This window comes from Cyphomyrmex costatus, unplaced genomic scaffold, assembly GCF_001594065.2.
Source record: "Cyphomyrmex costatus isolate MS0001 unplaced genomic scaffold, Ccosl1.0 scaffold127, whole genome shotgun sequence".
NCBI classification, from domain to species: Eukaryota; Metazoa; Arthropoda; class Insecta; order Hymenoptera; family Formicidae; genus Cyphomyrmex; species Cyphomyrmex costatus.
In genome coordinates this window covers 172180-188648 of record NW_017275249.1, presented here as the reverse complement: position 1 = coordinate 188648, position 16469 = coordinate 172180, and the positions used below count along the sequence as shown (strand labels likewise).

General features: G+C 33.6%; 2 protein-coding genes across 2 annotated transcripts in view; both read right to left on the bottom strand.

The window, feature by feature from the left end:
• Nucleotides 1-230: 230 nt before the first annotated feature.
• Nucleotides 231-1928, bottom strand: LOC108782423 (venom allergen 5). The gene is made up of 3 exons (XM_018550701.1): nucleotides 1857-1928; nucleotides 416-586; nucleotides 231-323 (listed from the first exon to the last, which is right to left on the bottom strand). The coding sequence occupies exons 1-3, from the start codon at nucleotides 1926-1928 to the stop codon at nucleotides 231-233; spliced, it is 336 nt and encodes a 111-aa protein (XP_018406203.1).
• A 3096-nt stretch (nucleotides 1929-5024) lies between these two features.
• iav (transient receptor potential cation channel subfamily V iav) overlaps nucleotides 5025-16469 on the bottom strand; it is a 31840-nt gene continuing 20395 nt past the window's right edge. Inside the window, exons 6-13 of the mRNA XM_018550735.1 lie at nucleotides 12344-12560; nucleotides 11386-11547; nucleotides 9492-9689; nucleotides 8919-9028; nucleotides 7382-7731; nucleotides 6725-6976; nucleotides 6310-6625; nucleotides 5025-5401 (exon numbers count right to left, since the gene is read on the bottom strand). Of these exons, the coding sequence (XP_018406237.1) occupies nucleotides 5227-5401; nucleotides 6310-6625; nucleotides 6725-6976; nucleotides 7382-7731; nucleotides 8919-9028; nucleotides 9492-9689; nucleotides 11386-11547; nucleotides 12344-12560 (1780 nt within the window). The 3' untranslated portion in view covers nucleotides 5025-5226. The remainder of the gene's footprint in view (nucleotides 5402-6309; nucleotides 6626-6724; nucleotides 6977-7381; nucleotides 7732-8918; nucleotides 9029-9491; nucleotides 9690-11385; nucleotides 11548-12343; nucleotides 12561-16469) is intronic.

The following is a 16469-nucleotide window of genomic DNA, read 5'->3' as shown; positions in this document are numbered from 1 at the left end:
CTGAAATTATCGAGATCTACTCCGAATAAACTCTAAACCAAAATCTACAAACTGTCGATTAGAGAATTAGAGAATCGAGGCTACGCGGTCTAACATACACAACACTGCATACACACGCATTGCGGCGGTTATATCGATAGAACAATTTCGCGTCTGCATGGGTTATTGGCTATTGAAAAATAACGGCGCGGCGCGAGGGAGGGATGAAAAATGAGATATATCCGTCGGAGTTACTTGCCAACGTCTCGGCACTGATCCTTCTCGAAGAGCTTGCACTGCAGCGCCCATCGACGAGCTATAACGGCAAGTTCGTCGTCCCAGATCTGTCGAAACAAATGACACTTCAGACGCTGTCCACCATCCCCGGGATAAATGATTAAATATCGCGTCGCGCGTGTTCCGTCGATTTTTCTACCAATTCCATCATGGTCCTTGCGGCGGGCTGCGGCCCGGGATTTCCGCGATTCTCCTTGCCGTTCGCAATGACAGCACGATAACGATTATGACTGTCGAGCACGGTCTCGATATCCTCCTCATCGAGGTCGTTGTTCACCATATCGATGCAATCCACGCTCTCGCAGTCAGACTATAGGGATGAATAGCAAATTGTAAACTGAAGATGCATTCACGGAAAGAACGGTTTTGCTGAAATATCTAAAAATTTAAGGGGACCCTAAAGTCGTCTGTTTTACCAATTATTTTTCAAACGAGTATTTTTCTATATAATGTACTACATATAACTGCTTTTATATATATATACAGATTTAAAAGTCCTTAAAAAATTAAAGATTATTATTAAATACACATCTTAATTAGCTCCGTTTCTAAGCCTATCTTTTACTTTTTTTATCGCTTTTAATATATACGAGCATACTGATTTTATGTTTTTGTTTAAAAATCTTTTTCCAAATTAAAATATAAACGATAATGTAGTACAAACGGGTGGATTTTATGTCAGAAAAGGTGGAAAATTATAGTTATTATCAGTTTCTCCGGCGTCGACTCGTGACAATATTTGCTTTATATACAAGTTTTGTGCTTTATACATAAAACAATCTTAGTTTGGACTAGGGATTAGATGAACAAACAATGTTGAGTTCTTATTAGAATTTGGCTTATGCCCATTTCTACTAATGTAGATTAACTTTAATCTCGGTTCTCTTTAATTCTTAGAGCTTGGAAAAAGTGAAGAGTTTGTTGAACCGAAATTGAAGTTAAAATAACATATTGATAAAAAAAACGGATCAATTAAATATGCATGTAATATTGATGTAATGTGTAAATGACACACATAAATAGGTTATATTGAATCAATAAAATATAAACAACTTTAGAATTCCGACTTAATGTCTAAAATATTTTTAAATACACATCTGAAAATAATATTGTCATAATCAGACTATGAGAATAATTTTATAAAGCGCTTAAGCTTATTGCTGGAATATCAAAATTTTTTGCGTCACTCATTACGCTTAACTTTTCTACATTATTTTCAGATCTAGTTAAATTTTATAATATTTTCTGTATAATTATTTTGCAGAACATCACTCATTATACTTGACTTTTCAATAAAATTATGTTCCAGATCTGTGTCTAGCTAAATTTTTAAATATTTCAGCAAAATTGTTCTTCCCATGTATATTTTTTGCAAACAGACAGCATTCAATTTCGCAATTATGTAAAATAGCGAATAATAAAAAATTAGGTTAGACATATTGGGTTTCGAAAATCTCGGACGTGTGTCAGCATATTTCATCATGATTGAATATCGTACTACAAAGTTGCTATTCTCTTCACATACAGTTTACATATACACATGAATATTATCTAGTCAAACAATTTTAATAAATATTTACAGGAAATAAGCACATTGTGTGATCGGGGCAAATGCGACAATAATTTCTATTCTCTCGATCGGTTGTTGTCATCCTTCCTCTCGCTTCGCTGTCACGGTAATGCGTGAGAAAAGATAAGAGGCAAAAGATACGAGCTGTCCTCCGGTTAAACCTCATCGTTGTCAATCCATTCGTGAGATTAGTCGTATGCGTCAGCTACAATTACGTGCTTACTTCAGTTGCTATCCGCCCAGCGCCCTTAATCGCGACGTCAGGTTTTTTTTCTTTTTTCTGCCTTCGCAAACTGTCTAACTTCAGATCGCGCGAATCAATTTAGCGACTTTGACAGTTCTGAGATGCCGGATTGGTAAGAAAATTTATCGCGCAACGCGGAACGGAAATTCATATCGTTGCTATGCGAACCGATTCACCGCGCTGCTGGTCGGTCTTGCGCTTGATCCATACCAAGATCCATACACAGATGAAAAACGAGATCTAAACAAAGCAACGCGAGAAGTATTTCAATTCTGCATTTATTACGTTCAAGAATTCGCCGCTGCAGATAAAGAAAAGGAAATCGTTGACGGGACGGGCCGCTGATAAATTATCTTGGTGGGCGGAATGCCCGGCACTCGGCAGACCGATATTTTTATTTGCCCGCATGGCACATTGCTTTATATCCAAATTTATTTCCAAATTTATATCCTCTTTTCCTTCTTTCCGCTCTGTTGCGGAATACCGCGGGGTCTATATTTCACTTCGTTTAATTCGGGCGGATCTGACCGACGCGATGTAAATACTCGGTCAGCATATCGAGATCCAAACCTTATTACAATAAATGTATTTATTGATAAAATATTTTACCAAAAATAACAATATTGGTATACGTAATACATTTAATACTTTAAGTACCGAGCGGTCATTATCGATCGTTTTTATTTTTTAGATTAATGTTATATTTCTTTGTATATAAATATAAGCTTTTGAAATTTTTTAACTTTTCAGTAATTATGAATTCTGTATTGATGAAATATTTGATTTTTCATTACTTTATTTATTTTCATAGTAATTTATTCGCTTGGATTTTTTCATAAATAAGAAACATTGGACTTCTAGTAGTATAATATATAATAATTGTATAATATTTTTATATACGCTACGTACATAATTTATGATAATTATGTTATAATTATATTATATAATATGCCAAAATATCAAGCATTTATTAAGGATAAAAACGCGGACAAAATGAAACGTTAAGTCTATCGAAACGAAAGCGAGGATGGCAAGGATAAAAGCGATAAAATATATACCTATAAATGAGATTCTCTCATCCGTTTACAAGGTGTTGTTTGTGGAACAATTTTGTAATGCAATATTTCCCTCTAAGTGCGATTTATAAAGCTCTCGATAGTAATAACGGTGAATTTCTGGCGTATAGAGATATATTCGAAATTTGTTTGTTCGATCGTTCCCCCACGAGAGATGTTGTAGCGTGTAAACGTGCCCGTTTGGCAAGTTCGTTCCTTCTCCCATGCCGTGCGGCACGTGTTTTCATTTTGGTATCGTAGATAGAACTGCCTCTCATATCATTATTGTTTCAATACGCGTGGGAGGTAAGAACTTCTCAAGTTCCGTTTGTTCCCGAGACTGCTGAGCATTTTTCCAACTACTTTTGTCGCAACAATAGATGCAGATTGCAGACAAAACTGGTATATCGTATAGACGTAGTGAATTACAATTGCGGGTAACTAAAAATTTCGAAAATTAATCCCCGTCACTCGACGTATATTCTTGCGCGTTTTATTTTCTTTTATACAGTGAATTGAGTAAGTTACATAAAATATGTAACAATTATCGAATAATAAAAAAAAATACATATAAAGTATAATATTCTTGTATATTACGTGGAGAGCAAAAAGACACAAATTTTGCAAGTTCGGACTACATGACGTGTTTAACGACATTGTAAATTTGCTTAACGTTTTAACGTAAAATAGTATGCATATGCGGCAACTCAATTTTGCAAGGGTTGATTGTTTTGTCAGTAACGCAATTTACATTTTCGAGTAATGGTCTGTCAAATATTTTGACTAAAACTGAAAGTGGTACATAAATAATAAAACACAAAAGAAAATAAAATTAATTTAAGGAATTTAAAGGCAATAACATACTGACTTAAAAATAATTTATTGTACACACACATATTGTATTTTATATACAAATAACATTCCACCTATAGATATGCAGATAGAAATTTAAACAAGTATCTGGAGATATCGTCTCCGATACGTGAAATATATTTTTGATATTAGTCAAATCTTTCAAATAAAACACTCAACTACGCAAAAATAAAAGTAAGAAATCAATTAATATATACTGCCAGTGAAGGGATTACTATTCTCACACGATATTGCAGCATGCCAAGTTGTTAAACTTACTAAATACTTTAGCTGCAAATTGCGTAATTGGCAAATCTTGTAAGAGTAAAAATCTGGAATCTCCTTTAAAGTTGAAAGTATCTTCTACAAGCACACGAAGGTATGTTGCTTGTGCTACATAACCGTTTTGTATCTTTGAGAAATTCCTCAGTGGTTCATTTTAATAGATATACATACATGTATGAGAAAATTTCTCATCATGCAACCCCTCTGGAAATTACGTAACGGTGAATTAACATCATTTGGTCCCCGGTATGTGTTTACTTTAATAATTATCATACGGAAGCCTGTTACTTGGCGGCATGTTTTCCATAATGAGATATGCGCCTCGCGAGTAAGATTGAGTAATACCTATATTAACAGTACCTATACACACAATATCGCTATATATGCAAATCGCTTTGAATCGATCGTATATCTTTACAAACTGTTTAGCTCGAGCTTATACATATACTCCTCGTGAAAGCGTCCAAGCTCTTTTTTTTTATATTAAACGCCACTTGGTACCGTCAAAAAACTAATTTATGCGACACTAATCTGTGTTTCAAAGTTCACCCCGGAAAAACGGATGAATAAGCCAACCATTTACGTATGTAAAAAGATATTGTCAATTAATTGTATCCTCCATTTATCGTGCTCGTGTAATAATTTATATAACGATCGTACATTCAGCTTCTGGTTATTCCTAAAGAGAACATCTATGTACAATTTTTAAATATGTTAGAGATCAACTCAACGTGTTGTGGAATTAAATAAAGCGCATATAATACTTGCTGCGCGTGTCCAGACTTTTTGAAACTTGATTTACCCAGGATATCCGAAATAAACGGTTTCGTTCGGGCGTAAGATTTCTTTATACGAGATCGTCCACGTGTGCGACCCTACAACGTTGACATTGACGTCGTCATCGACGTCGTGATCGGTGCAGCGCAAAATGTCATAAAGTCATATTAAGGACTGTCCGGTGCGTTTTCCCGCCATGCCAATATTGTGTTCATGTCGGTAATGCCACGCGTGCTCCATGGCTCGAGCGGATCTGAGGACGACGTTGGTGGTGAAGCCGCCTTATTCCGCTCAATCGATTCCCTTCTCCTTGTCGGTTCCTCAATTTCTTTAGGCGATATCCTGCGCACATGCATCATAAAAAGCACCGACCGATTAGGGGAGCAGTCAATCGAATGCCGATACCGTTCTACGCAGACTGCCATCAAATTCTTTTTGTACTATTTTTTTTTTTTTTAATTTAGAATGATACTCTAGGCACGATTTTTCTTTTGCGATAATATCAGAAATCAATAATTATTGCATCTTTACAATTTTTAACATTGTCGTATTTGTAGCTGCGAGCTTCAAATTAAATCTCAGTTTCAAATCGAATTCACTTTAACAATGCTTTTGTCGTATATTTTTTATGCTGAAGTTATAAATATGATACCTTTATTAAAGAAAAATCGATCAGCGAAGAATCTATAGTACAATCGGTGTGGAACGCTGCGTAACTAACGATGTGGGATAATTATTAGATGGAATTTAATTAATGTGTCATTTAAGTCGCGTCAATTAACGCACGCGCGCCGTCATGTTGGCCATTTTATGCATTTGAAAATTCCAGATTCTACTGTCAGTTATTACGGTTAGTTATTCTGTTCAATAAACATCGACTTCTATATTTATATAAGCTATATTTGCACGAACAAAAAAAATGGATATTGATGATTGATCCTGTAACAAATTTATATCTTTCTTTTCGAGATATGAAAAAATTATGTATGTCTAGAAATACTTTTGAACTCGTGAATTTTTATACAATCATTTATCTTTTGTGAAAAGATCGAGTTTTGTTTTATTTTAAATTTAGAAAACCATAATATACATAATATAAAACTTGTATAATTTTCTCTCCGAGAAAAAATATCTCGGTGTTTAATATCATTATTTTCTAAATATATAATTTATCGCGAAATTATCGGAAAATGTTGCAACTCATTATTAACTATATATAATATATGTATATCATGTATATTGTTTTTTACCTATTCTTGGCCGTTTTTGGTCGACGTTTTTGGACTTTATCGGGTGATTTGGTAGGAATGCTGCCGTTCTGCTTGACCTCCGACTTAATTGTTTCCACGGTGGTCTTTTGTCCTTCAGTCCTGATACGATTCATCGGTCTCTCTTCCGGATTATTCAGTAGTGGTCGATATCGCAGACTTTGCTCGACGGACGTTGTAGATGAGGAACTGTCGCCATCGTCGTCACGGTGTAACCGTTTCGATGTAGCGATGAATCTGTCATTTGCGGATTTTATCCTTCGAAGGCGAGCTTCGGTGCCGAGTAAATTATTATTGCCTGCAAAAACGATTGACATAAATTTCTCTATTTAATAATAATAATACAAGATTTATGCAATTTTTATTAATAATATATAACTGTATATTTTGTACTTACCGCCGAGATCATTATCGCTGGACTCTATAAAATATTGTTTCTTAACGATAGTAGATTTCTCAATGGTCGGCGGCGCGACCATGGCGAAGTGTGCTAGAATTTGCGGGTCGATTGTGGTTTTCATTGAAGCTTCACTTGTGGCTAAAGCGGACTTCGCCATTTGCAGTAGAGTTTTGTAATCTGTTGTAGTCTCGGAAGCGATAGCGAGTTCCAAAAACGGATCTTCAACGGTTTCTTCGAGCGCTTTTGTTTCTATATTTATTATTATTGTTTTTAATATTTTTATTTAAAATTGGTTTCATTATTTACAAGAAAAAAACGCTCTCAACATATTTATTATAATTTGCTCTTGCTATTATTAAATATTATTAATTGAAACGAATTATTAATTACACTACTCGACAGAAAAAAATGTTGAAAGCATTTGATTAAGTATTTTTTATACTTTGTGACGCGCTGAATTCAAATCTGTAAATAAAATCCGTATTTTTCTAAAAAAAGAAACTGGACATGATAAGACATTTTCATTCACAGATCTCAATCCAGAGCTTCAAAAATTATAAGAAACGTCTTTTCTGATTAGAGTTACTGGATGAAAAAAATTTTTTTTGTTAAGCATTGTCATCAATTATTAAGAATTTGCATCTATATACTTACGATTCGTATTTTTCAAATTCATTGCCTCCACATCCTTTCCAGGGTCAATAGACTTGTCGATTAAATTTGTGAGACCTGACAGTTTAGTTTGCTCTTTATTGGGCTCATTATGCGGTTGCACATTTATCACCACTTCTGGATTATTTTGAGTTATTTTCGTCTGCTGGTCGTTGAGAGCTGTTTTCGACTGCGCTGTCTTGATCTGTTTCACATCGATATTGGTAGGTATGCCCTCCGTCACAGTGGATAAGTCAAAGTCATGTGCAAAGGCCATTACGTCCAAAGCTGCGGTTAACGCATCACCAAAACCTGCAGTAACTGCCGACACTTGCGGTTGACCGGCATTGGGACTGTAATGCACGCGAAATTAACGCGTAGCCACAATATTCCATAGACAGATTGATGTAACATAAAAAATGTTCGAGAGAGAATTATTATTGGAATAATTATATAATAAATAATACTTAGTTCTCTAACTCTTAAAACAAGTGATTACATAATTAACATGTAGACTCGCTAATAAAAAATTATAGATCGGCGTTATAATAAATTTATATGTATAATAGGATTTTAAAATATACTATCCATAAAATATGTCATCCATTGGTAAAAAGATAATATATGATGTGTTGATATTAATAAATTAAATTGAATTAATAAATAAAATTAATACATTAAAAATGGTTTGAAATTAAATCATCAGTTATTGTTAAGGTATTAAATCGCTATTTCTTTGAAATATCTGATTTTTTTATATTAAACATGTGTGACTTATTTATCTTACATCCTGCTACATAGATATTATGTAACGGATCGCGTCGGGTCTCATAAATATTTAATAGACTTGAGATACGGTCACGTTCACGTTGCTGTTACGCGTTCGTTACGTGAAGTATAGCCAAACCGTGAAGGTCTCTGATGTTTCTACAATAGATGTCTGCGATGTTAACTATGTCCGGATTGTAGCTGGCAGACTCGACGGAATTACGAGGTGATAAAAAGTATCGTCCGTATACTGTCTCTCTGACAGTGAGTCACTCCCACAAGGACGATTGTAAATCTATGCGTTGCAAGTTACAAACGCGTGAAACAGTCCAGACACTATGTCAGCGAGTAATTGTAACAGACTTGCACGTTTTTTTGTTTAATGTATATATGCATGTAAAAAATAATTAAATAAAATATTATACAATGAAAAGAAACACATAATTAATCAATTTTTAATATAATAACAAAGTAATATACCTAAACGAATTGTAATATATTTGTAATAATTATAATCAAAATAAAAATAAAATATATATATATAGATTGCAGCACAAAATTAGAATAAAACAGAAAATATATCATAAATTTTTATTTTATGATAGCAACGCAATGTTTAATAAGTGTGTATGTCATAATCTGTAATATGATAGTAAATTAGATATGAAACCGAGAAATTATAAGACAACATGAGTATTTTGAAATTATACCAAAAGGATATAATTCTAGAGAAATAATATGGTATGATGAGATGCGATGATAGTATTATTACCTGACTCGCACTGGGGTAGAGAAGGACGCGCGACCCCACATTATACGACGGAGTTCTTCACCAGTCATACCTCGTTTTCTCAATTCGTGTATCGTGACTTTTCCGACTCGCTGCAAAAGTACATGAGGCGAAGTGATAAAATTATAACGATGTTATTCGTGTTATTACGTTTCTTTTATAGTTGGAATTGAAAACTTGAGAAACGGTTTTAGCAATAACAATAAAGCAATATTTAATTCTTTTAATAAATATTGAAATTATAAATATTTCCTGTCTATTTCGTTGATCCGCGAAAACGTGAGTTATCGAACTTTTAATACCATTCATTTTTAATGCATCTTGGAATAAATATTGCGCGTAGTTGTACTATTCTAACGAAATTTACTACATGGTAGCAAAATTTGCTGCGTGCATTTTACGAGAGTCGATACCTGAACTCATATCAGTCGAATGGGACGTCGATAAATAAATTGTGACGCTTGATGCACTGGTGTGAAATAAATCTTTAGATATACATCGCCGGCGGTGCATGCATACGCGTGAAAAAAGAATAAATATAAGTAAATAAATCACCTTCCAATTAGTCACAGCGCCCTTACGCTGCTTTGCTCTGGTTTTCGATTTACTTTTAATAACCAGTACGCCCCTTTGTTCCGACGCGGGATTATTCGGATCATCACCTGGTCCCAGCTTGATGCTGTATTCCTGTAGGTAATTATGAGCGTCTTTCTGGGACACGGCTCGTTCCAAAGACACCACAATCTTTGCCCACTTAATAAAAAAAAAGTAATAAAAAGCATTTAATTGAGCAAATAATAAACTCAAGAACAGTTTTGTGATATTTATTTGAGCACGGAAAGAACGTTTTGTTAAAATATCAATATAAAATATCTATATATGTATTAAATAAAAATTGAACCAGATACAAATCTGAAAATAATTTTGTTGAACCATTAAAATAATTATGTAGGTCACTATTACTGGTTACTGAAATATCAAAATTTTTTACAGTATCATCTATCATGCTTGAGATTGCTACGTAATTATTTTAATAGTTCAACAAAATTATTTTCAGATTTAACCTGTATCTATCTAAATTTTCAGATATTTCAGCAGAATTATTCTTTCGTTTACATGAAAAGAATGCTTTTGCTGAAATGTTTAAAATGTAGCTATAAATACAGATTTCCGAAAATAATTTTGGATAATCAAAATAATTATATAGCACACTCATATCGATTATTAAAATGTCAAAATATTTTACAGCATTATTGATCATGCTTGAGTTTTCTACATAAGTATTTTGATGGTATATCAATACTTAAACCTATATATAAGTCTAAAATTAGACCTAAACTTTTAGATACTTTAGCAAAATTGTTTTGTATGATCTATGCTATCGTAGCTAATATAATAATTTCATGTTTACTTATTAAATCTTTGTATAGGACAATTAACAATATTTCGAATTAGTGTGTCCGATGAATACAAAAATTTGTAACTGGGCTACAAATTGTATATTTATTCAAAATTTTGAGTTTTCAAAAATATTTATTCACAAAAAACTGATTATTTAATGAGTATGCATATATTTATTCAAAATATTCAAGCAAAATATAAACTGATAAAGAAAGCTCCGATAAGCAATTATTATCCTTTAACTATAACCGGAACTTTGATAATTTTAAGTAAAAATTAATACATTTTATTTATTTTTTTGTCGTTGTAATATTCAGATTTGATGAGAGAGAAACACCTTAGAAATTTTGAAAAATGTTTTTGAAAGCAATATTTTTTTATTTATAAGTATCTAATAACTAATTGATATGACATATAATTTTACATAAGTCTCAATTGAAGGTTTGAGATAACATACAGTTTTTATTTGAGAACGTATTACTTTTATCTTCAATTTATTTAGCTATATATCGTGTCATGTCATTAATCTGCCAGCTGGCATCACTAATGGAGGATCACTCTGTCGCTTTCATTGTTTTTATAGATTTTCTCTTGCAGGTTTGCAAGCTAAACAAGTACAAACAATACAGAGTATAGAAGTGAATACGGAAACAAAAATATTCGTAATCATATTTAAAAAATATTCAATCAAATAGAATAAAAAAGTACTTATTCGTTTCTTGATGAATAAAAAAGGAATGTATTTGAATAGATATTTACTTACATTCATTTATTCGAATATTTAATGTGTATTTATCGGGTACACTAGTTCGAATATTCTTGTTGGGTATTTTCGTTTTCTATTAAAAATTTTGACAATTTCTATATATCATACTTTGATAATTTCATATCAAGGATTGATTTTTAATATATAGTAATAAGTATAAATAATTTATGGAAATATTAGAAGTTTATTTTACCATTTTTTAGCGCTCAACAAAATAATTTGAAAGTGATGTGTTTTAAAAGTGAATACTAAATTAAAAAAGATCATGAATTATTTTAATACCTGCTTGACGAATTCCTTTTCGCTTTGCTCAATAACATGTGCATATGTATTACCCATCATGGCAATTAACATGTTCAGCAGCAGTATGGGCACAAGCACCATGAAAATCGCGAAGACAGTCTTGCTCAAGTCAGGATAGGTCGTGTTACTCAAATCCGCGTACTGTAATACAAGCAATAAAAGCAATTGGATAAATGCTACGCGGATACATCGTCACCGGTAAATTGTCGCGACAATTACGCGTGGGTGCTAATAAATAGGCGACCAATGCCCGATGTTGCGTGCCCGCCGCGCGACGGCGGAAGCACGTAGAATTTTCGAACGGAAACTCGTATTTTCCATCGTACTATGGTCGCTATTCTCCCTCCCTTTCCTATTAATTCAGTGCAACGAGTTAATCGTTATACGAACTGCGAAACCGAGCAATGATTTTTACTGGACAGGCGGTATTTTATGCACCCGCCGCGCGTTCATGCAGATGCGCGCGCGACCGTCGTGCTAAATCTTTAATTTCGTCAGGAAACCATATTGTAGTGTTATTTTGTGCGACACGGAATTGTCCGTGATTGAAATTCAAGATTCATAGCCGCGTGTCCTGACGCACCGCCGGAACAATGTTTGGAATGATGTAAAACGCGCGTGCGACGTTTAATTTTTTACTTTGACATGCAGTAATTAAACTAATGTTTATCAATGCTCTAAAATGTTTAAAATAGAAATACAAATGCAAATAAACGGATAGGATAAACAAATGGATTCGTTCAACGTTCAACGATTATTTTTGTAAATGTAAATAGAGCAAATTATAGGGTAGGATTTAGATATTATAAATAAAAAAAGAAAGAATGTGTGTAAGAGGATTATTTTACACTTACGTGCATGCGTGTGTAAGATAAGGGTCTGCAATAGAAATTACCACGACGTGTGCCAATAAAGCGGTAATCTATGATGAGCTTACGTTATAATCGCCGAGGGTTATCTGAAACAGTGCCATCCAGGTCGAAGGATAGGAATGATAGAGAGATGATTTCACTCCGGGGAATCCCTTATAAAGAAAGTAAAACGATTGCGAGAATCCAAAAAGCATGACCGTGTAGATAATACCGAAGGTCAGCATATCGCCTGTTATCATGCTGTATACCATTGTGACAAACGGACCAGTCAATCGAATCGCTCTGTAAGAGAGAAATTAATGTAATGAATGAGAGTATCGTGAAAAGTATTTCGTAAAAATTTATATGCATTAAGAGAAATATGTGGTAATTATGCATACGCGCCGATGACCTTGGCATGTCGTCAAGGTCATGATTCTGAGTAACTTTGCCTTAACAACTTCTTATTTAAACGTAAATATTCATTTTCCGAACGTATCGATGCGTTTTTTTACAATTATGGATGAACTGTATCCACCAACACTAAAAAAATTAATATGTATAATAATATTCGTATAGCTACTATTTTATTTTAGCAACCCTATTTTTAGATATTACATAAATGTATTATTGCAACCATTAAATTTGTTTGCATTATAGGTGTACAAATAAGTCTTAAAGCGTCTTTAATGAAATTTAATATTTATTTATTTAGAAACGAAAACACTTAATTACCAAAATAATCCCCATCATTATCTATGATCTTAGCCATCTTTCGGGCAGCTTGTGAATTACAAAACGAAGAAGGTTTCGTCTTTCCATGCGATATCCACCCATTTTCGCACTTCTTCAAATGCTCAAAAGTGTACACCGGACAAGGCGTTTTTTATTGACCGGAATAAATGATAGTCTGAAGGGACTATGTCTTGGCTACAGCCGAGTGCAGTAGAATTTCCCAACCAAGCACTAGCAACGTTTCTTTTGCAGGTTTACCAACATAAGACCTAGCGTTGTCATGAAGCAATTTCACGGGACGTTTTCCTTTGTCAACAAATGGACAACGTTCATTTTCTTGATTTAAACGGATCAATTGTTGACTGTAGCGATCACTGTTAACCGTTTCATTCGGGTGGAGCAGCTCATAATATAGCACACCCTTCATGTCCCACCAGATGCTTAACATAACTTTACTGCTGTGGATGTTGCGTTTTGGCGTTGAGTGAGTTGTCCTGGATCCACATAATGTTTTCTCTTTTTAGGATTATCGTAAAAAATCCACTTTTTACCATCAGTCACGATTTTCCACAAGAAAGATTTTCTATATGCTGTTTATTGTACAGATTCAAACACTTCTCAAGACAATCATTTTCGTTTTTTTTTTCACTTAATGCATGCGGCACCCACTTTCCTTCCTTCAGGACCTTTCCATCTGCCGTAAACGAATTGAAATATCTTGTTGAGTTACTCCAAGTTGCTGTGCAAGTTATTTTTGTGTTTAATATGAGTTTTGATCGAATAAATCTTGCAATTGATTGTCTGTACCTTTTGAGGAGCACCATTACGTTCTCTATCGCTAATATCAAAATCATTCTCTTTAAATTGCCTAAATCAAAACTCACACGTACTTTTGCAACATTGTCCCCAAGAACAGAACAAATTGATTCATATGCTTCAGCAGCGCTTTTTCCTTGATAAAATTCGTATCGAATGCAGTGTCGAATATAAATTGCTTGTCGCTCGCCATTTTAAAACCATTTAATTTTGAAGTTAAGTTTTCAGTTGTGTGAAGTTAATTGTTTTTTTTAATAGTACACATTAAGCACTACCACATATCAAAAGAGTGCGAAAATGTTTTAATTCTAAATTTAAATTATACATTACACAAAAAACGCTTTAAAACTCATTTGTACACCCAATAAAGTAGTGTATGCGTGGATGAAGTGTGTTTGCGTCTCTTGCGGGGGAGTAGCTCCACTACCCTTAAAAATAATCTAACCCAATCCATTTCTTGGTGTGAGGTGACCCTCGCTACGTGTGGAAGTTGTGCGCCCTTTTCCTCTTTTTCGCCCCTCTGCTTCTTTGAGCGCACGACTTCTACGCATAGCGAGGATCTCCTCACACCAAAAAATGGGTTGGATTAGGTTATTTTTAACAGTAGTGGAGCTCCCCCGCAGGAGGGGCGGAACTCATTGCATCCACATAGGTATACATTACTTTACAAATTCATTGCCTTAAAACACTTTATAACGCTTAATATCTCAGAAACTATAAGAGACCGCCACTTAGTTGTTAAGGCAAAGTTACTCAGAATCATGACCTTGACAACATGTGTCAAGGTCAAGGTCATTGGCGCGGTGTCCGTTAATATGCATAATTACCAATGTTTTTACTCATAAAAGAAGTGTTTAATTTTAAGATATTAAAATATTTTATTCTTGTCTTTGTTTTTAAAACACTTAGACTCGTTTTTACAATATATAATCACATCTAAAGATTAAAGATTACCAAGAAATTTATGAATGAACGCCACATTGCGATGAATACCTTTACCCCGGATTTACAATAGGTGTTTTAAGCCTTAAGCCATAAGAAATTAACCAATTACAGTCGAATTCGAGGAGAATAATCGATTATGATTCATCCATTCCTTATGACTTAAGGCTTAAAACTCTATTGTAGATCCGGGCTTAATCTTTAGGTAACCATCCATACAGGTATTGTGAAAACGAGCCTTAAAGATGTTTTAGCTTTAAACGTTTTCAATAAACAAAACACTATGTGTTTGGATTTAAAACACTGAATTGTTCTACCTTTCGGTAAGCTTCAACTCACTGTTCTTTTACTCTCTTTATGCTCTTATTCTTGTACTCTTTTATTTATCCAATAGATAAATTACCACATAGTTTATTCGAAGATGAAACAACCGGCTCTAAAACGTTTAAAATTGAAGTATCTTTTGTTATTAAGCAATTAAATGTTTGTTTTGCAAAGATGTTTTAAACATAAATTTATTTTACACACTGCGCTTTTTACGGTGTTGATACGTATAATCATTTATTTTCTTAATATAGAACTAACAAAAACTTTCTTATTTTTTCATTTAAAAATTGTGTTATTCCAATAAAAATTTGGTTAGTTTAACAAATTTTGATTAGAACAACACAATTTTTAAATGGAAAAATAAGAAAGTTTTTGTTAGTTAAATATTAACAAAATAAATGGTTATACGTATCAAATATTTCTCTCAGTGTGTGAAAAATAGAAAAATACAAATTACGAAAATGATCAAATATCGAAGACAAAATTTCCGAAGTTTATTGGATTTGACTTGTGTACCGTGCAGTTTGTTTTGACTTTAATTACACAATGTTCCACATATTAGCGGTATCAACAAAATTATCATTATTGCTGTTACGTGAATGAGCTGTCGTCGTGTTTCATTCAGTGGTATTCGCGCATCAAAGTTCGAGGTAAATCGGTCTATTAACGTCATTCGACATCGATTTTACTCATATGACTCAAATACGCTTAATATAATATTATGCATACAAAATCCATCGTAAAACATTTGTCGGCGTGATACATGTGGAACACACATGATAATTACATCCCTCTAATCCACCAAAATGATGTGTCTTCGCTCGCGCACGGCAATCGCTACAACTAGATTAAAATATCATCCCGTAAACAAATTGATACACGTGTATTTTCTTTGTGGTGTACGTAATTAAGCTTAATACCGATTAATGTAAAAGTGTTGTTTACGATTATCATCGCGCTCGCTCTCGTGACTGTTCAGATCGTTGAGTATATGTAGAAATAATAGCTGATTTGGAGTACATGCAGTTTTATATTTTGCTTCCGTGAAATGGTCCAGATATTATTTGCATTTACCGGTATTAATTCGCACGTACAGAGAAAGCTTTGGATAACGAAATGTTCGGTTAACAAGTTAAAAAGTGCATAGCTTTGAACACTTGATATCGGAGTTCAGTTATCGCGTTTCCAGTAGCCGCGATAACACGAATAGGTCAGGCACGAAAAGTGCTTGTGCAGCAATCCGGTGTGCATATGTAAACTACTCTTCTTACACGCAGCTCACAAATTTATAACGAGGAAAACAATTAAATGCTAATAACTCTACCTACCAGAGAAATTTAAATACATTATTGATTAATCTAAAATGATCGATATAATACAATTTATCCTTTT